Source organism: Aethalodelphis obliquidens, unplaced genomic scaffold (genome assembly GCF_003676395.1).
Source record: "Aethalodelphis obliquidens isolate GAN/ISIS:26980383/991018 unplaced genomic scaffold, ASM367639v1 scaffold16, whole genome shotgun sequence".
Classification (NCBI taxonomy): Eukaryota; Metazoa; Chordata; class Mammalia; order Artiodactyla; family Delphinidae; genus Aethalodelphis; species Aethalodelphis obliquidens.
This window is the reverse complement of record NW_020837960.1, coordinates 33016377-33037873: the sequence shown is the minus strand read 5'-3', so window position 1 is coordinate 33037873 and position 21497 is coordinate 33016377. Positions and strand designations below refer to the sequence as shown.

The following is a 21497-nucleotide window of genomic DNA, read 5'->3' as shown; positions in this document are numbered from 1 at the left end:
ACATGCGCTCAGTAGTTGTGGCTCGCGGGCTCTAGAGTGCAGGCTCAGTAGTTGTGGCACACGGGCTTAGTTGCTCTGTGGCACGTGGGATCTTCCCAGACCAGGGCTCGAACCCGTGTCCCCTGCATTGGCAGGTGGATTCTTAACCACTGAGCCACCAGGGAGGCCTGCAATGATGTCTTTTACCTCTGGACAACTCTGTAGATTTCCTGTGGCAAAGCTTGTATAAATAGAGACAACGCATTAAGAAACCACTTTTTATACAAAACTATCCTGCGCACTATTGTTATAAACCTTTCATGTTTGGAAGGACCACTAAGACGTGGCTCTCTAAAGGCCATCAACGACGTTTCCTCAAAAACCACAAAAGAACATTCCGCTCTCCAAGCACATTTAGGGTACACTTTACACACCTTTCCACAAAGTTTTTAAAACAGAGATTTGTATCTAGGAAAGCATAAAATTGATTTTTTTAGCAAACAGCTTTTTAAAAGCTTCGGATGAGTAGTTTCTAAAAGCTAGATCTAATAATTTCTCACCTGCCTCAATGGTACTGCAGTAGCCTTCCAAGGGGTGCCGTCTCCTCCCCTCCGGTCTACTTTCCACAAAGCAGCCAGAGGGACCCTTTATAAGGCCGATGGCGTTACCCCCTGCTCCCCATTCCACGGCCCTTGCAACGCCCGCAAAGACCCTGCATCTCTGGCCGCCTCCTGGACCCGTTCCCCTGCTCATCTAGGCCAGCCTTGCCAGCGGCCTGGCATGCTGCTCCTCTGGGCCTTTACGCTAAAGGTCAGATGTCTCCTCTGTTTGAAACACTCTTCTCTCAGGTATCCACTAAGTCCCGTCAAGTCTTCGCTCAGCTTTCTTACTGAGGCCTACCACAATCACGCTTAAAAAACTTCAGATGTAACTGACATATAATGTTATTTTAGTTCCAGGAGTTCAACATAATGATTCCATATATGTCTAAATGGCAAAATGATCACTACAGTAAGTCTAGTTAACATCCATCACCACACAGAGTCACAAAACCTTTTTTCCTGTGAGGAGATCTTTCAAGACCTACCCTTAGACACTTCCAAATATACTTATTAGCCACAGTCACCATGTCGTACATTACAGCCCCAGGCTTATTCTGCCACCTTCTCCCACTTCGCCCATCCCCCACCCCACACCTCTGACAACCACCAAAATGTTCTTTGTATCTATGGGTTTTTTTTTTATTCCACATAAAAGTTAGATAATATGGTATTTGTTTTTCTCTGTCTGACTTTATTCCCTTATGATAATGCCCTCAGGGTCCATCTGAGTTGTCAAAAACGGCAAGATTTCCTTCTTGTTCTATGGCAGAATTTATACCATTTATGCAACGGTATAAATTCCGTTGCATATTTATACCACAATTTCTTCATCCACCAATGTAAACTTAAGAGTGTTTTCATGTCTTGGCTGTCATAAACAATGCTGCAATGAACACAGGGATGCAGATATCTTTTTGAGTTAGTGTTTTCCTTTCTTTTGGATATACTCCCAGCAGTGGAATTCCTGGATTGTATAATAGTTCTAATTTTAATTTTTTGAGGACTCTCCGTACCATTCTCCATAATGGCCGCGCTAATTTACACTCCCACCAACAGCACACAAGGGCTCTCTTTTCTCCACATCCTTGCCAAAACTTGTTATTTCTTGTCTTTTTGGTAATGGCCATTCTGACAGGTGTGAGGTGGTACCCTGCCGTGGTCTGGTTTGCACTTCCCTGATGATTAGTGATGCTGAGCATCTTTGCAGGTGTCTGTTGGCCATCTGCATGTCTTCACTGGAAAAATGTCTATTCAGATCTTCTGACCATTTTTTGTTGTTGTTGTTGTTGTTTTTGTTTTTGTTTTTTTGGTGGTACGCGGGCCTCTCACTGCTGCGGCCTCTCCCTTTGCGGAGCACAGGCTCCGGACACACAGGCTCAGCGGCCATGGCTCACGGGCCCAGCCGCTCCGCGGCATGTGGGATCTTCCCGGACCGGGGCACGAACCTGTGTCCCCTGCATCGGCAGGCAGACTCTCAACCACTGCGCCACCAGGGAAGCCCCTGACCATTTTTTAATCAGATTGTTTTGTTTTTGCTATTAAGTTGTATGAGTTCTTTATATATTTTGAATATTACTCCTTATCAGATACACAATTTTCAAATATTTTCTTCCATTTAGCAGGCTGCCTTTTCATTTTGTTAATGATTTCCTTTTCTGTGCAGAAGCTTCTAGTGTGACATGGTCCCACTTGTTTAGTTTTGCTTTTGTGGCTTTTGCATTTGATGTCAAATCCAAAAACTCATCGCCAAGGTTGATGTCAAGGAGCTTACCACCTGTATTTTCTTCTAGATTTACGATTTCAGGTCTCATGTTCAAGTCTCTAGTCCATTTGGAATTGATCTTTGTCTATGATGTAGGATTGAGGTTCAGTTTCACTCTTTTGCATGTGGCTGCCCAGGTTTCCCAGCATCCTTTACTGAAGAGACTGTCCTTTCCCCATTGTACCTTCTTGGCTCCTTGTCATAAATTAACTGACCGTATGTGCATGGATTGATCTCTGTGCTCTCTTATTCTGTTCCACTGATCTATGTGTCTGTTTTTATTCCAATAACATACTGTTTTGATTACTACAGATGTGTAATATAATTTGAAATCAGGAAGTGAGATGCCTCTGGCTTTGTTCTTTTTCTTCAAGACTGCTTTGGTTATTTGGCTCTTTTGTGGTTCTACGCACATTTTAGGATTGTTCTATTTCTGTGGAAAATGGCATTGGAATTTTGATGGGGACGGCACTGACTCTGTAGATTGCTTTGGGTAGTATGGACATTTTAAACAATATGAATTCTTCCAATCCATAATCACAGATTATTTTTTTCTAACAGTTTTTTTGTAGACTACAATTTTCTAATATGTCACTTGAAAACAGAGACAGTTTTACTTCTTCCTTTCCTATCTGGATGCATTTTATTTCTTTTACTTGCCTAACTGTCCTGGCTGCCTAAGACTTTCGATACTATGTTGAATAAAAGTGGCAAGAATGGGCAACCTTGTCTTGTTCCTGATATTAGAGGAAAAGCTTTCAGCTTTTCACCACTGAGTATGATGTTAGCTGTAGGCTTGTCAATATATGGCCTTTATTAAGCTGAGGTGCATTCCCTCTATACCCATTTTGTTGACAGTTTTTATCATAAATGGATGCTGAATTTTGACAAATGCTTTTTCTGCATCTATTGAGATGATGATACAATTTTTATCCTTCATTCTGTTAATGTGGTGTATCACGTTGACTGATGTGCAGATGTTGAACCATCCTTGCCTCCCTGGAATAAATCCCACTTGATCATAGTGTATGGTCCTTTTAATGTATTGTTGAATTTGGTTTGCTAATATTTTGTTGAGGATTTTTAAATCTATGTTCATCAGGGATACTGGCCTGTAATTTTCTTGTGGTGACCTTGTTTGGTTTTACTATTGGGGTAACACTGACCTTATAAAGTGAATCTGGAAGTGTTCTCTCTTCCATTTTTGGGAAGTCTGAGAAGGACAGGTGTTAACTCTTCACCTGTGAAGCCACCTGGTCTGGGACTTTTGTTTGTTGGGACGTTTTTGATTACTTATTCAATCTCCTTACTATTAATGAGTCTGTTCAGATTTTCTATTTCTTCATGATTCAGTCTTGGTAGGTTGTATGTTTCTAGGAATTTATCCATTTTTTCTAGGTTATCCAATTAACTGGCATATAATTGTTCATAGAAATCTCCTTGATCCTTTGTATTTATCAGTTGTAATGTCTCTCTCTCTTTTTTTTTAATATTTAGTTTTGGCTGTGTTGGATCTTTGTTGCTGTGCACTGGATTTCTCTAGGTTCTCTAGTTGCACCACCAGGAAAGCCCTAAGAGCTGGTTTCTTGTAAAGATAAACAGAATAGACAGGCCTTTCCCTTGTCTCACCAAGAAAAAAAGAGAAGACTCAAAATCAGAAATGAAAGAGGTCTTCCCTGGTGGCACAGTGGTTAAGAATCTGCCTGCCAATGCAGGGGACATGGGTTCGATCCCTGGTCCGTGAAGATCCCACATACCGTGGAGCAACTAAGCCCGTGCGCTGCAACTACTGAGCCTATGCTCTAGAGCCCACGAGCCACAACTCCTGAGCCCGCGTGCCACAACTACTGAAGCCCACACACCTAGAGCCTGTGCTCCACACAAGAGAAGCCACCGCAATGAGAAGCCTGTGCACCCACAAGGAGGAGTAGCCCCCGTTCACCACAACTAGAGAAAGCCTGCGTGCAACAACGAAGACCCAACTCAGCCAAAAATAGACAAAACAAAACCCCCAAAAAACAGCTCTTAGTTTCACTCATCTTTTTAGTTTCTGTTCCATTTATTTTCACTCTGATCTTTATTTCCTTCCTTTTAGCGCTTTTTAAAAAATTTTAATCTTGGCTGCTCTGCAGGGCATGTGGGATCTTAGTTCCCCAGTCAGGGACTGAACTCAAGCCCCCTGCAATGGCAGCATGGAGCCTTAACCACTGGACCACCAGGGAAGCCCCTAACTTCAGGCTTTTTTCTTTTTCTAGTTCCTTGAAGTGTAAAATTAGGTTACTTGAGATCTTTCTTACTTCTTAACACAGGTTTATCTCTATGAACTTCCCTCTTAGAACTGCTTCTGCTGCATCCCATATGTTTTGTTATGTTGTATTTCCATTTTCATTTGTCTCAAGATATTTTTCGATTCCTTCTTTCATCCATTGGTTGTTCAGTTGCATGTTTAATCTAAACATATCTGTGAATTTTCCGGTTTTTTCCTGGAGTTGATCTCCAGTTTCACATCACTGTAATTAAGAGAGATGCTGCTCCGGTTCCAACATTCCCAAATCTGCAAGACCTGTTTTGTGACCTAACACGTAACCTATCACGGAGGACGTTCCACACGCACTTGAGAAAAACGTGTATTCTGTTGCTTTTGGATGAAGTGTTCTGTATAAATTTGTTAAGTCCATTTGGACTAAAGTGTCATTTAAGTCCAATGTTTCTTTATTTCATTTCTGTCTAGATGATTCATCCACTGATGAAAGTGGGGTATTAAAGTCCCTTACTATTATTGTCTTGCTGTCTATTTCTCCCTTTACTTCTGTTAATATCTACTTTATATATTTAGGTGCTCCTTTGTTGGGTGCATAAATGTTCTTTTTTTTTTTCCCCTGTGCCGTGTGGCATGTGGGATCTTGGTTCCCTGACCAGGGATCGAACCCATGCCCCCTGCATTGGAAGCGTGGAGTCTTAACCACTGGAACGCCAGAGAAATCCCGCATAAATATTCTTATCTCGGATATCCACTAAGTTCCTTCAAGTCTTGCTCAAATTTAATCTTCTTATGGAGGTCTGCCACAATCACTCTCTTTCGTGCTATAACCTGCGCCCGTCACACCTCCCTCCCCACACACTTGCTAAATCCCTTACTCTGCTCTACTTGTTCTTCACAGCATTTACTTTCTAATATACAATATAATTTACTTATTTATGATGTTTATTATTTGTTTCCCCTTTCTCAAAAGTACATTCTACAAAGACAGAGCTCTTGGTCTCTTCTGTATATTGATATATCCCAAGTGCCTAGAACATATGTGCCTGGCACATAGTAATTGTTGAAGAATGGAGAAAAAAGTAGACTTTAGTTTATTAGTCTTTCCTTACTCATGATGACTCTCAAAAATTTTGTTGTTGTTGTTTATTTATTATTATTTTTGCCTGCATTGGGTCTGTTGCTGCGCGCAGGATTTCTCTAGTTGCGACGAGCAGGGGCTACTCTTTGTGGTATGCGGGCTTCTCAATGCAGTGACTTCTCTTATTGTGGAGCACGGGCTCTAGGCATGCGGGCTTCAGTAGTTGTGGTACGCAGGCTTCAGTAGTTGTGGCTCGGGGGCTCTAGAGCACAGGCTCAGTAGTTGTGGCACATGGGCTTAGTTGCTCCGCAGCATGTGGGATCTTCCCGGACCAGGGCTAGAACCCGTGTCCCCTGCATTGGCAGGCAGATTCTTAACCAATGCGCCACCAGGGAAGCCCTCAAAAAGTTTTAAAATATTTATATTTTAATTAATAAATCATCACATGCAAACATAAGTTTCTGATAAAGAAATGGGAAATTCTACAATTTGGACTTCTTTCATCTGGCACAGATTCATCTTCATTTATTATTTTAAAAGAATTTTTGGCTGTGCTGCACAGTTTGCAGGATCTTAGTTCCCAAACCAGGGATTGAACCCTGGGCCACAACAGTGAAAGCAGCGGTCCTAACCACTGGACCACCAGGGAATTCCCTCCTCTTCATTTAAATAGGACCACTGAGTATGGTGAAGTAGGTTGTACACTGAACAAAGCTGCCCAACTAGGGGAACAACAGGGGCTAAAATTCATTAGGCTGATACCACACAGAACTGAGGTGCTCGTTTCTAATATGCACAAAGGGACTGCAAGTGCTAGCATACCCTGGTTTTAAATACCCAAACTTTAAAAGTCTAATGATGTTTTAATGAAAATCCTTCCAAAATGTATTAGACATTTCCTGGAAAATTAATTCTGTTTGATGACTCAAGTATCTGGATGTCGGAAGAAAGATCTAAGTTAAAATTTTGGCTTCCTATACTACTAAGTATGTGACCTTGTTAGTTACCTAACTTTTGCAACCTCAGTTTCCAACTCTGAAAGCTGGAATAATACTAGCTCCTTCTGCACTCATTATATTTTCTTCCTTTCTGTATTCTTGATGCTCTCGCATCTGGAGCCTTGCTGACTGGGGAGAGAGTGCCTCTCCCAGGGCCATCCAGTTCTTACAGAGATAGCAAGGAATGTACCTCTCATATACAAACTAATCAATCCAGAGCCCATACTCCAAAACACCTCCTTCTCTGGCTCTCACACTCTAGGGGGACAGCCTGCATCCTCAGAGACCACTGAAATCATTCAGACTGGTTAACCCTAAGTGCATCTACCCTGCCTCACCATGCTTTCCCAGGGGCCCTGCGCCTTCTGCTTCCTAAGCAACTCTGGTGCTTCCCTGTGTGGCCCTGCACGGGGTGGCATGAACCCTCCCTTGGAACTGTGAGTAACAAACTATCTTTTCAATGGTTATCATATCCTGATCTGTCAGCTTCACCATACCTGAAGAAAAATAAAACCTACATTTTAAAATACCTTCATAGGGACTTCCCTGGTGGCGCAATGGTTTTGCAACACAGCCAAAAATAAATAAATAAATAAAATAAAATAAAATAAAATACCTTCATAGGATTTTTACGAAGAGTAAATACAAAAGTACCTTTAACCACAATAACCCCCACCTTCAAAATCAAAGATTTAAATGGAGGGAGGAAAAAAAAACACAATAAAAATGCCAGAAGAAAAGCTGGGTAAATATCTGTATAAATTTACAGTGAACAGAATAAAGCCAGAAATCGTAATTTAAAAGTACTGCTTTAAAATATAAAATTTTGATTTAGTAAAAACAAAAGCAAACAGGGTTACAAGACATCGATCAAAATTGTGGAAAAACTCACAATTTGCAATTCACAACAGAAAAAGTATTAATATCTCCAGAGACAGGAAACAGATTAGTGGTTACCTGGGGCTGGGGATTTCACTTTTATTACTGTAAAACTGCATTGAGTCTCATCATCTGAAATAAAAGTAATTACTTCCCTAAAACTGATAGTATGGTTCGAAACAGTTTGGATTACTAAAAGAAGCTCACTATATCCTGTTTAATATTCATTTATTTACAAACATGTATATATGAAGGTAAATTTTAACCCCAACTGTCTTCTGAGCCATTATAAACTCTAATTAGTAAAATTAAGTATGTCTACTTATAATAAAGAATGAAGGAATTATTTATGAAATAGCATCTTAAAAAGCCCTAAATATATGTTTTAAGATAGAAAAAAAGACTTACCGTCCAAAATTTTATAAAGTACTGTAAAACTGTTGTAGCCACGAAAAGGCAATATACTAGAGAGTACAATAGAAATAGCAGGAAGAATTTGTAATTAGAAAATCCCACACAGTTATTCACCCTAGAAGAATAAAGAAAATCACACTGTAAAAATAAGACAAACTCACAGAAACAAACACTAGAATAGTGTTTGCCAGGGGCTGAGGGGAGGGGAGTGGGGAGTGTTTAATGGGTACCGAGTTTCAGTTTTGCAAGATGAAAAAGTTCTGGACACTGGTTGCAAAACAATGTGAACATACTTAACACTGCTGAACTGTACACTTAAAAATGGCTAAGACGGCAAATTTAATGGTTTTTTTTACCATAATAATAACAAATAGGACAGATGAAAAAACTTAAAATCACTATAACTAGAAAATGGGTCATTTGGGAAGTAGAGAGCAGTGTCTTAATTATGGATGTGTGTTTTAAATAAATTCTGTAAGGAATTTGGAATTTCAATGTTAATTCTTAGTAGACAATTATTTGGGTTAATAACATCAGAATGTATTTTTAAAGGAAAACATGTAGCAGAAACATAAAACTAGATCAATCTTGATATCTATGAGTAATTAAATTAACCTTCAACATTTAGGAATGCCGAGGTAAATCACTCCAAGTACCCCCCTCCCACCTCTCCAGCCCCACGTCATTTCCTCTGTGGTTTACACGTACCAAGGGCAGTGGTGATCCATCTTAAGAACACACCTAAGAAACAAACGAGCATAAGAAAATCCACGTAGAAAAATATCCCTGATTCTAATTTCTGATAATTTTTGTTTTTTACTTAAAATTTTCTCTTCAGCAATACATCTTAGAAAAACCAACCCTGTAGACATTAGGTTAGAGACAATTTCTGTTATTTCCACAAATACTTTCGTAGGTAAGAAGTAATGACTTTTCACACTGAGAAATCAGCTGAGCACAGCCAGCTGACTTGGACCACAGCAAACGACATTGTAATATACAGATGTGGTGCATATAGCACTTGGAACATTAGCTAGATCTAGTTTACGAAGTCAGCTGAGGAGAGTAAAATGAAAGTTATTTCAAACCTGTGCAAGTGATAAAACTTTAGAAGCAAATATTGTTAAAATATTAACACTGATGGGCTTGTAGGTGGTTATTTTTTTCCACAGATTTTATACAATTCTATCCCATGTATAAGAACCACTGTACTTTTATAATCAGAAAAAGAAAAACCCCAAATTTGCCTCCCCACCAGTATACGTAATGTATATTTGCATAAAGTTAGACAAGGGATCATTTCAAGTAATACAACAAATAAGTGAACTGATACCCAAAAGGTTAAACGACTTGTCTCACTCGAGTTCAAGGACTCACTGGAATTCCCATACTAGGGGTCTTTCTTTCAACACACTACCTTCTCACAAGAGCATAAGGGATAAAATCTTTGAAATTTTTGGGGGAACAACTTCAGAGGTGGTAACTGAAAGTAATAATGGGACTTCTCTGGTGGTCCAGTGGTTAAGACTCCATGCTCCCAATGCAGGGGACCAGGGTTCGATCCCTAGTCAGGGAACTAGATCCTACATGCCACAACTAAAGATCCTGCGTGCTGCAACTAAGAGCCGGTGCAGCCAAATAAATACATAAGTAAATATCAAAAAAAGAAAGTAATATTTTTGTGGATTGTTAGGCTTTAATACCAACATTAATAATAAAAACAAGAAAAGTGTCATGATGGTCTTTTTAATCCAGGAATTAAAGTTATCTTTCTCAAGGGGGGGGGTATTACTTACTTGGTCATCAATACCACATTAAGCATATGCACAAGAAGTACACATACTTAAAGAAAATTCTAACAACTGGTACAGGAACTGTTATCAAAGATTACTTCAAAGTATATTCAGCTTATATACATAGTTATGTTAGCTCTGCATACAGAGCAAATAATGGGAGAGGATGCAGTGCTTTTGCTAAGTTCCTTCACTTTCTGTTCTCCCATCTCCAGTTCCAGTACTGGGGTTAAATGAAAGCCAAAGAGAAACACTTACATGTCACATGCTGAGCAGTGATGCGCACGGTCAGGCTTAATCAGCTGACATCTTTCACAGTATCTGATGGCTACATTTAAGAATTAAAAGGAAGTTGTTGAAGAATGTATGTTGAGAGTTGAGTTCATTTGACTATAAAATTTGCTTTCATTTCTTAGAAACAACTCTAGGAAACTGACAACTAATAATTTTAAAATAATACCAAAGTTCATTGGAGAGTTTATGAAATCCAAATGTAGGGAGGTAGAAGGGAACCTCAGAAATGTAGCTGGCCCAGCAATGTTCAGATGCATAAGGAGATCCAAGGAAATAAGGGACTGGTATAAAGTCAGGCATGCAGTTTAGTGGCAAAACTCAGATACACTAAGACCTAAATCAAGTATCTTCTCCTACTGTACCATGATGTCTGTAGTAAAATATCAAAACAAACGTTCTCAATCATCTCCCACCCCATCCCAGATAAATAGCAAAATTGCAAACATACTATTGCGAAAGAACTCTAAACTTCTTCCCACTGAATTCTAATATATACAGTTTGTATCTTCATTCATTCAAAACACAATGAGCACCTACTAGGGGCCAGATACTGCTCTCGGCATAAATCCCCGCCTTCACGGAACTCACGCTCTAGTGGAAAAGACGGGGAGTAATAACCAAGGCAAGGTGACAAAATAAGTCGTATATTAGTGATAGGTGCTGACAGGAAACATAAAGCAGGGAAGGGGAGTTGGGGTAATGTAATTTTAGAGTCATTTGAGAAAACTGAAACTGAAAGAAGGGAGCTGGTCAGTCACATAGATCTGTGGGAAAAGAGGAATCTGAGGAGAGGGCACAGGCCTCGGGTGGGAGGGTGCTCAGGGTGCACGAACAGCGAGGGGCCGGTGTGCTTGGAGCAGAGGGGAGAGGAGGAGGACACAAGGCAGGGTCAGAGAAGCTGCATCAGGTAAGGCTTGCTCTCCCCACTCCGCTCAAGTACTCTGAGAGAAAAGAAGCCAACTGGAGGGGACTTCCTGGTGGTCCAGTGGTTAGGACTCCATGCTCCCAACGCAGGGGTGCGGGTTCAATCCCTGGTCGGGGAACGAGGATCCTGCATGCCACACAGCACAGACAAAAACAAAAAGCCAACTGAACGAAGAGCTCCACCAGAACCTGCAGAACATTCAGAACCTGAGGTTCTGGTTTTTGAAATCTAAGTAAGTGACAAACTAGTTCTTTGAGATTTATGAGGGAAATGTCCCAAGACTTCACAAATCAATAATTCTTTAAAACCATTATTTTGGATGAACAGAGAATAATAAAATGACAGCGAGACACTAACCTTCTTCCACATCGCGGCCTCCGAAGCAAACAGATGCTTCTTGGCAACAAGACCGATGACTGCGGGTCTTTCGCCAGAGCTGAGACGTTCACAGATTTAGAGCATGTGACTAATACATACTCCGCGGGATCTACTGGAAGTGCGGCAGACTTCTTTGGGGGTATCCGCCTGGTCTACAGGCCACTCTCTTTCCAGGAAAGGATTTCAGACCCCTTTTCTACCTGGACTGTGTGAACCCACCCACCTCCCCCTTCTGATCCACACTCTCTCCTACGAATCAGGGCTGAGGGGCAGTGAGCTGTATCTCACGGGGTGGAACTGAGTAACACGCGATGGCCGCGCTTCGCCACATGGATGGGATAAGAAAGGGAGAATCATTTTAAGGGCGACAGTGTAGGAAGTGAGCAGATGCCAGGGAGCAGCAGGGACAGCTGCAGGAGCCCCTCTGGCCCCCGGTTCTCAGCTCCAGTCCCTTCTTGCAGTCCTGCCCTCAGGGCACAGGAGACACCCACCACTTTCTTACACCACCCGGTACGTTATGGTAGTTTCTTTTGGAGGGAAGGGGGAGTTAAAAAGCTTACGCTGTTGTCTGTTACTTGTGATCATTAGGGCTAACAGACATAGTAACAGCAGAGAAAACAGGTTCAAATAAAAATTTAAATTAAACATACCCTCTAAAAAGTAGATGGACCATGTCATGTGTTAGTGTTTTTGGAAAAGAATTTGGCCATATCTATAAAACCGTAAGGCATGAACACTCTCTGCCCGGGATCTCTGCCGCTAGAAAATTTATTCTATAGACATGCTCTCACCACAACATGGTTTCAATAACAAAGCACTAGGAATAACGAATTATGAAGGTAGTTAAGCATTTTATGATACACTACACAGACTTTAACAAGAATTCTCCATACAAAATAGACACATACCCTAAACTGGAAGAGTGCAAACATATTAAGTGGAAAAAAGCAAACTGCAGAATAGTTTGATATACAGCATGTTTCATATCTCTGAGGGGGGAGAAGAATATATGTATTTTTCTATTTACACATCCCAATACAATGCATCCACCTTCAGACTTGAATTAACATATATAAGAGAGACACAAAGTGTTATTTTGAAGCAGTGTTAGCAGTTACACCTGCTAGAAGGCAGCTACCCAGGTAACCAAATCTGTACTGGTTAATACCTATCCACTCTCATTGTTAAAATGTTAATTGATTGTATATAAGTTTTGCAATATTCTGTTATATATAAAAAATTTCTGCAAGGATATACAAGAAGGGTGGCAACCTCTGGGGAGTAGTGCCAGGGTAAGGGGCAGACACTTCTCATTTGGTATCCTTAAAACAATTTTTTTAAATCATGTTCCTGTATTACTTTTATAATTTAAACCAAACTTCAAGATGAAGGGAATTTATACAAATATCCCCTTATCAAATGAATAACTGTACCTTACTGAGGGCCTTCTGTAGTACCTTGGCTAGACTGGACACTGGGGAAGTGAACCCATACAAGGTAGGAAAAGCAGAGCAGGTATAAAGGACCTGAGAGGTCTCCTAACCCAACCTCTCATTTTTTAGGTTAGAAACACCCCCAAACCTAAAGAGAAAACAAGTCGTTTGCCCAAGATTATCTCCCTCTCTGTCTCTAAACGAGTGGTCAGATCAGGATCAGAAGCCCAGTGTCTTATTTCCTTTTCCTCTACATTTCCTCCACTCAAAATTCTGCCGTTGCTCTGAGATGAGATGAAACGAAACAGACTTTTCAAGAAGCCTTTTTAAGGGTCTTGATGACTGAGTAGATAGAAGAACTGAAGTAAAAGCAGCTGTCCAAGAAAACTGCGGTTTCTAGGAGGGGTGGCCAGAGAATGATGCTGCCAGTGCCAGAAACAAGCTTGATGCTGGCGGGTGGAGGGAGTGGGTGGGTATGGGAGGGGGGTTAGGTTGTTTTTCTTTCTTTCGTTCATTCATTCAACAAATACTCAGTCTCTACCCTGTGACAAACACTGCTTCATGCTGAGAATATAAAGTTGAACAAGACAGACTTCCCTCCTGCCCCCATGGTGTTAGGTTTTGCTCGACTTGAATTGGGATAACAGGTCACTCAGGTACAGCTATCCTTCGGAAGGTGGGGATACGAGAATGGAGCTCTAGTGGGCGCACATGCCAAGGGGAGTGCCAAAGCCCCGACCAGGGCCCTGGGGGAGGGCAAGGCAGCCTCGCCCCTCTGAAGGCGCAGCTGCAGTCCACCCCTCTGCCTGACAACAAGAAAGGGTCTGGGCAGCAAGCGCATGGTCGTGTGACAACATCCCTCAATCTGCTAGTTCACAGTAAGGAAAGATAACTCAGTCTGACAACTATTAAAGAAAACAAATCGTCTGAGACACAGTGGACCAACGATCACAATATCGTGGTGTCAGAGTTCCACGGTTAAAAACAGCTGAAGGAACAGTACAAAAAGAATTGGAGTGAGGCGCCCTTGTGAAGTGGGGTTAAAAAAGTGTAGGAGGAAGAATAAACATTCAAAGATGCAGAAACAACTAGGATGGGAAAGCACAAAGAACAAAGTTTTTCCAAAGAAGAAAGTTTTTCAAGCAGTTAGAATGAAAAGCCACCGAACTTGGTTAGGAAGAATGAAAGCCAGCTGCCTGGAATCTGCTGGGAAGGAAAAGAGGCCCAGGGTACAGGCGACTTATGAGGGGACCCGCCACAGTCAAAGGGAAGAGAAAATAGAATGGTAGTTGGAACACGTCAGAACCAAATTTTTGTTGTTGTTGTTGTTGTTTTTCTGCGGTATGCGGGCCTCTCACTGCCGCGCCCTCTCCCGTCGCGGAGCACAGGCTCCGGAAGCGCAAGCCCAGCGGCCATGGCTCACGGGCCCAGCCACTCCGCTGCACGCGGGATCCTCCCGGACCAGGGCATGAACCCGCGTCCCCTGCATCGGCAGGCGGACCCCCAACCACTGCGCCACCAGGGAAGCCTCTTGTTGTTTTTAAGAGGAGCTACATTTTGAAGTATACCTGAAAGCAGAGGGAAGAAATGGGTTGGAAATTATTGAGTGAAGAAGATTTTTAGGAGCAAACTGTGGGAGACGGGAAGAAAGAGGTCAGCAATCTTTATGCAAGTTTAATAAAGGACAAGAATGCAGACCCCAAGAAGGAAGCGAGGTCCTGAGGGACAGCCAAGTGTGTGCAGGTGCAGGGCGGCCCCCGAGCCTGGAAGCAGCTGGGGCTCTGCCGCCATATTTCATACTCGTTCTCTCCTACTTACTAGCTTGTGACCTTGAGTCAGTAACTCACTTTCTGAAAGCCTCAATTTCCTCTTTTGTAAATGCAAATAATATCAAGCGCAAAGGACTACTGTGCAGATCAAAACAAATATGGAACATATCAAATTCCCAGTAAAGCAGTTATTATCGTTACAATAATGTTATTGTTTTTGATAAAACATAAAGTGAGACTCTAGGATGGGAAAAATTAGTGAAGGGGAGAAAACTACGGAGATCTTTCAAGTGTATAAGCAGCCATTATGGAGAACACCCAGGAACAGATTCATCCCACAAACGCCTCCTGGGGGCCTGGGGGGTGACGCACTGGCTGTGTTAGGGCCGTGGATGGAGATCCCAGTGCCAGAGCCTCAGGACAGAGTCAAGGAGGGAGGAGCACAGACAACCAGCAGACTGCGACCTGCGATCTACAAGGCAAGAGTGTGAGAAGTTCAGAGAAGATTTTAAAAATCTCTTCTTGTTTAAGTGAATAGAAATGGTTGAAGAGAGCTGGACAGTGAATTAAAACTTTAAAGTAGATTTAGGGAGGAGAAAGTTATCATTCTAGGAAGAGGAAAAGACATAAAAATAAAAGGTGGGAAAGGACAGAGTTTTAGCGGAGTTGACACAGGGAAATGGAGCGGGAGAAAGCTAAAGAGAAACACTGGCTGTATCCAGACTGTGGAGGGCGGAGGTTTAGAAAGACTCATTTTGCTTCCTTAATAGATGAGACGTCCACGTGGTTCAAAAAAGCACAAAAAGGAGCGCAGTGACAGCCCCCACGCCCCTCCACGAAGGCAGCTCCGTCACTTTCACTAATCTCTGGTCTAAGAAAGACCCACTTTCTATAACATGTGGTTCTGTAATTTCATTTTTTAAAGAATGCATGATATTATTTCTATAATAATAAGAAAAACCCCCAATGTTCTTTGGGATTCTAAGCAGTAGAAATGCAGTATAAAACGGTGCTCAAGGGCAGGGGCTCTGTCTGCAGTCAGAAGATAAGGTGTAAATCACAGACCTTGCCACTTGGGACGTCAGGGCCCTCCCTGTGTCGCACTTCTTTGTCTCTAATGTGGGGATAAGTGCTGCACTGTCTCCGAGGGGCGTAAATAATCACCATAAAGTGCTCAGCAAACTTCTCCTGCACTATTCAACAGATGAAGGGCATTTTTCAGAGTAGTGGGAAGCCATTAAAATTAATGAAAGGTAATAAAGCTTTAAAGGCAAAGACTTTACGTTAGCAGCTTTTAACTCTTTGGGGCATAGGTACTGCTCTGAAAATCAAAAGAATGGGTTACTTCAAAAAGTACCCCAAATTTTGCGTTTAATCTCACGGTTTCATTAATTCTCTGAAATCTTGGGACTGTGGGTTAAAAACACCTAGGGAATTTCCTGGCCGTCCAGTGGTTAGGACTCTGCGCTTCCACTGCAGGGCACATGGGTTCGATGGCCTGTCAGGGAATTAAGATCCCGCAGGCCCTGCAGCACGGCCAAAAAAAAAAAAAAAAAAAAATCTAATCTACATAACTGCAGCTACTAACAGCTGTTGTAAACTAAATATTTTATAATTGAATATAAAAAGGAATTATTTTAAATTAGCTCTCGGACTTCCCTGGTGGTGCAGCGGTTAAGAATCTGCCTACCATTGCAGGGGACATGGGTTGGAGCCCTGGTCCGGGAAGGTCCCACATGCTGTGGAGCAACTAAGCCCGTGCACCACAACTACTGAACCTGCGCTCTAAAGCCCGCGAGCCACAACTACTGAGCCCACTCGCCGCAACTACTGAAGCCCACGTGCTGCAACTACTGAAGCCCACGTGCCTAGAGCCCATGCTCCGCAACAAGAGAAGCCACCACAATGAGAAGCCTGCGCACCGCAACAAGGAGTAGCCCCCGCTCACCACAACTAGAGAAAGCCCGTGGGTAGCAACGATGACCCAACGCAGCCAAAAATAAATAAACGTTAAAAATAAATATATAAATAAGCTCTCACTTACTGAAAATGTATTACTGTACACTGAGATCTATACTAAGTGCTTGTCTCATTTTTGTATACTTCCAGAGATTTAGAGACTATCATTCTCATTTTAAAATGAGGAAACCAGGGCTTAGGAAGTTTAAGTGACTCTCATTGCACTAGCAATGGAAAAGCTGGGGTCTGATCTGAAATCCACGTTTTCATTCTATACGGTAACATATTGGTTCTGCAAAGGGACGGCACAGGCACACCTCGTTTTATTGCGCTTCACAGATACTGCGTTTTTTTGTATTTTTTTTTTTACAAACTGAAGGTCTGTGGCAACCCTGCATCGAGCAAACCTATTGGTGCCATTTTCCCAGCAGCAGTTGCTCACTTTGTGTCTCTGTGTCACATTTTGGTAATTCTCAAAATATTTCAAGCTTCATTATTATTTTATTTGTTATGGTGATCTGTGATCAGTGATCTTTGATATTACTGCTATGATTTGCTGAAGGCTCAGATGATGGTTAGCACTTTTTAGCAATAAGGTATTTTTAAATTAAGGTATGTATGTGTTTCTCTGACATAATGCTACTGCACACTCAACAGGCTACAGTACAGTGTAAACATAGCGGTTACACGCACCGGGAAACCAAAAAGTTCGCGTGACTTGCTTTATTGTGATATTCGCCTTATTGCACTGGGCTGGAACCAAACCTGCAGTATCTCCAAGGTGCGCCTACATGAAATGCATGAAACATTTAAATGTCGGTCAAGTATCTCCTTCCAAAATTTTGCACAAATTTAAAATGTTCTTAAGTCAGAATGTGTACATAATTATACAAAGGTAAAGCTCCTTTTATTTCCCCTCAGAGCTGAGAAGCATAGGGGTTCTATAGGCAGAGCACCTTTTCACATACCATCTGTGTGACCTACCTATATGACTACCTGTATGACCTTCATCAAGTTACTTAACCTGTCTCTGTTCCCTCGTCTGTAAAATGGAGAGAGCAGTGTCTCCGTCACAGGCTGGTGTGAAGTTTAGATGAGTCTGTATGTGTAAAGAACTTAGGTCAGAGTAACTGTTAGCTATCATCATTATCTGGTATTTGCATGAATTAGTGAGATGTATAATACATAATTTAAAACAATTTCCTGTACTTAAATGACCAGTCTGGCCGCTCACAGGTCCATCCCTATCAGTAAGGCTCTGCCCCTGAGAAAAGGAAGCTGCTGCAGTCACAAACGTCAAGGGGGCCAGTGGGACAGACACAGCTTCGGAACCAGACACCTGACTTCAAATTCTGGCTCTCTGAATACTAGCTTTATAGCCTTGAACAAGCGTCTTCCCCTTGATGTCTTTTATTTCTCCCCATTCTAAGTTACCACATTCTTGATTTTTAAAAAAATTACTCAGTGATGACACAAAATATTCAAATTCAAATCAGGATTTCCAAATGATGGTTTGCTAAAAATTATAAATGAAATTTTTAGCCATGAAGATTGAGTTGGAAAAAAAAAAGAAATGCAGAAAAAAGAGATCCACATTAAAGTGAGCTCCTTAAAAAATCTATATCAGGGGACTTCCCTGGTGGCACAGTGGTTAAGAATCCACCTGCCAATGCAAGGGATACGGGTTCAAGCCCTGGCCTGGGAAGATCCCACATGCCGTGGAGCAGCTAAGCCTGTGAGCCACAACTACTGAGCCCACGTGCCACAGCTACTGAGCCCACATGCCACAACTACTGAGCCCACGTGCCTAGAGCCCGTGCTCCACAACAAGAGAAGCCACTGCAATGGGAAGCCTGTGCACCGCAATGAAGAGTAGCTCCTACTCATTGCAACTAGAGAAAGCCCACGCGCAGCAACGAAGACCCAACGCAGCCATAAATAAATAAATTCATTTGAAAAATCTATATCAACATATGTACATACCTATTATCTGAAATACCATGTAAGATACACAACACGTGAAAATCCTGTTCCCACAGATGTTATTTGTGGCAACCGCAATATCCACTTAATTGTCAAATCATGCAAATATATCTTGGCAAAAATTACCATATTTTAAACATTATTTGGGAAGAAGAGCTTAAGATTTGTTTTTCTTACTCTTTGAAGCTGATGTGGTGTAGATAGGTAAGTCCCTTGCTGCTCTTCTCAAAATTTCTTGCTGTCTTTCTTGGCTGAATTCCTTTTCATAACGTTCCTTTTCAGAATTGGACAAGCAGAACTATAAAAGGAGAAATAACTATTAATTCTTTTTAATCCCATAATTATTAACTATCAGGCTCAGAAAAACAAAGTTGTATCCAGAACAGAAAAAACAAAAATATTTCCTTCTATAAAGGCAAAACTTGTCTTCGAATTTGTTTAGGAAGGTAAATCAAGCACATTTTAACAAAACCACACACGTACCTTTGACAGATTGAGAAATATTTGCCCTCCATACTAATGATGGCAAAGAACATGAACTAAATATTTTTTGCATTTTTGTTTTTTACAGAGAAGATTAACTTTCCCCATCAAAAAGGGCTTAATATATATTTTCTGTCAGTAAAAATTCTGGTGTTTGAAAGTTAGTGTCAAGAGATTTGCAAGAATGTCCAAAGAGTCACTTGCTTTGCGTAACAGGCTATATCACAGGCATGGGGCCCTACTATTTTCCGGCCAAATTTCTCAATGAGGACAACAAGTCCTTCTTTCACTACTCTGTTTTTGCTTTTAAAAAGCTAATCAATCAGGGTGCTTTCTCCAGAAGTATTAAGGATTGCCAAGGTAAGCACAATCTCCTTTTCTCAAGGACAGATTCCTTTATAGAGTTGTTTCCAGTTTCCACTTCTGAAGTTTTAATTCCCGTGTGTGGGCAGCCTCCAGCCTATTTCTTTAAATAGCATTTTCCTTACAAAGGACTTGTTCAGTTGCTCTTCTTTTCATGTCATCCCAGCATCTCAAGGACCTCAGTTTTATGCCTCTATTTTATGTAACCAGGAGTTATTTTTCAGTGTCTGTTGGTCTTTATTTCACAGATTTTTTTTTTTTTTTAAATTTCATTTATTTATTTATTTTTGGCTGTGCTGGGTCTTCTTTTCTGTGCGTGGGCTTTCTCTAGTTGCGGCGAGCGGGGGCCACTCTTCATCGCGGTGCGCGGGCCTCTCACTGCCGCGGCCTCTCTTGTTGCGGAGCACAAGCTCCAGACGCGCAGGCTCAGTAGTTGCGGCTGGCTCACGGGCCCAGCCGCTCCACAGCATGTGGGATCTTCCCGGACCGGGGCACGAACCCGCGTCCCCTGCATTGGCAGGCAGATGCTCAACCACTGCGCCACCAGGGAAACCCCACAGATTTTTTTAAAAAACAAAAAAATGGCCTAGACATGCTCTTGATCATAGTTCATACTTTAACAATACTGTTCCTCAATTTTTATTTACTTACAGGGTTTTGCTTGAAAACGTCTAAGGGGTCGTGACTAAACTTTATCTTTTAAAATTTGAGTATTTTGGTCTACCTGCGAACTCAAGTGCCAAGTCTTCCACACTCTCAACGCCTCATTGTCAACAACGGCACTGCCTTCCTGATGCAGCCTCTTCTGTTACAAATGGGGCGACAGGGCAGCACAGGCAGGATTAAGAGCTCTGGGGTGAGGAAACTGTGATCCCAAGCAGCTCAGGGAATTTTCTAAAGCTGCAGAATTATTGGCAGAGCTGATATAAAAACACAAGTCTCTTGAGTTCTACCCTAGTATGTTTCCCTCTGTGCTGCTCATGTGAAATACGTGTTCTTTCTTTTTACAGACTTGTTACTCTAGCCTGGCCAAAACACGATGGCTTAAGAAGTAGCAGAGTCCACTTAGATGGCCCAGCCCAGCTCCCACAACTAAATCTTGGTGGCACACAAGAAACCCCCAAGCTGCTCATAAAGGACAAGAAGTAACATGGACACATGAACAGGACAGAAAAAAATCACACACAAGCTTGACGTTGACACTCTGGAGGTCACTCAGCTAAACTCCAGGCAGGCTGGAATCTTCAGACATTTCTGAGATCCACCCCCTCGAATACTGTCAGGTACAAAAATACTCTCCTACTTTGTAAGACGGCCCGTTCTCCTTTAAGAGAACTGTAACTTGCTAGAAAGTTCTTCCCTGACATGATGCATCTCTGAAACATTCAGAACAGAGAATAAAAATCATATGGTATAACGTTAAATATATATTTGGAAGAAAGATGCTCTAATCAAATTTTACAGTTTCCTTGTAAAATCTGAACAGAATTTTCCTGGGCTGAGCTGTTTCTAGCCAGGCCTCAAAGTCATTACTTTTCCGTAAGAACTATGGTTATAAATTACGAAAAGCTTAAACCAAATGAAAATATCAAGAGACACCAGGATTTTAGATGAGGAATGGAACAAAACAAAACTTAAAATGAGCTAGATGTTTGAAATTATTCCTGTCTATTTTTCATTAAATACTACTGAACAGAATTCAAACTATGAAATGCCATTATTTTAAATTTAGTGTTCAAATGGTTCAATTTAAGTATCTGTTACACACCAATTAAGAGCTTGGCACTGTCCCAGGTACCAGGGATCCAAAGATGAATAAAAATACAGCCTTTGCCTTCAAAAACACATTCCTATAGTTCAGTAAGAATGTTAACCATGTAAACATAGAATTACAAATCAGCAATTCTTTGCAAGGTGTGATCAAAGCTCCCTTGGGAGGGGTGAGGGCCGTCAATGAAAGTTTCTTGGAAGAAGAGGTACCTAAACGGGGTTTAGAAAGATCAACAGGAATCGTCCAGGAAGACAAAGCAGAAAGAAAACTTTGGCAAAAGAAGCGGCATATGGAAAACACGAAGAGGTGAAAATAGTATATTCAGGGCAACACACTACTTGAATACAGAGTTCCAGGAAGAAGCAATGGAC

At 41.6% G+C, this 21497-nt stretch overlaps 1 protein-coding gene across 3 annotated transcripts in view; it reads right to left on the bottom strand.

Annotated features, from left to right (window-relative positions):
- ZDHHC20 (zDHHC palmitoyltransferase 20) overlaps positions 1-21497 on the bottom strand; it is a 73578-nt gene that overhangs the window by 17366 nt on the left and 34715 nt on the right. For all 3 annotated transcript variants that reach the window (XM_027116714.1, XM_027116712.1, XM_027116713.1), the window contains exons 4-7: positions 18687-18807; positions 10027-10096; positions 8684-8716; positions 7970-8090 (exon numbers count right to left, since the gene is read on the bottom strand). In XM_027116714.1, the coding sequence (XP_026972515.1) occupies positions 7970-8090; positions 8684-8716; positions 10027-10096; positions 18687-18807 (345 nt within the window). The remainder of the gene's footprint in view (positions 1-7969; positions 8091-8683; positions 8717-10026; positions 10097-18686; positions 18808-21497) is intronic.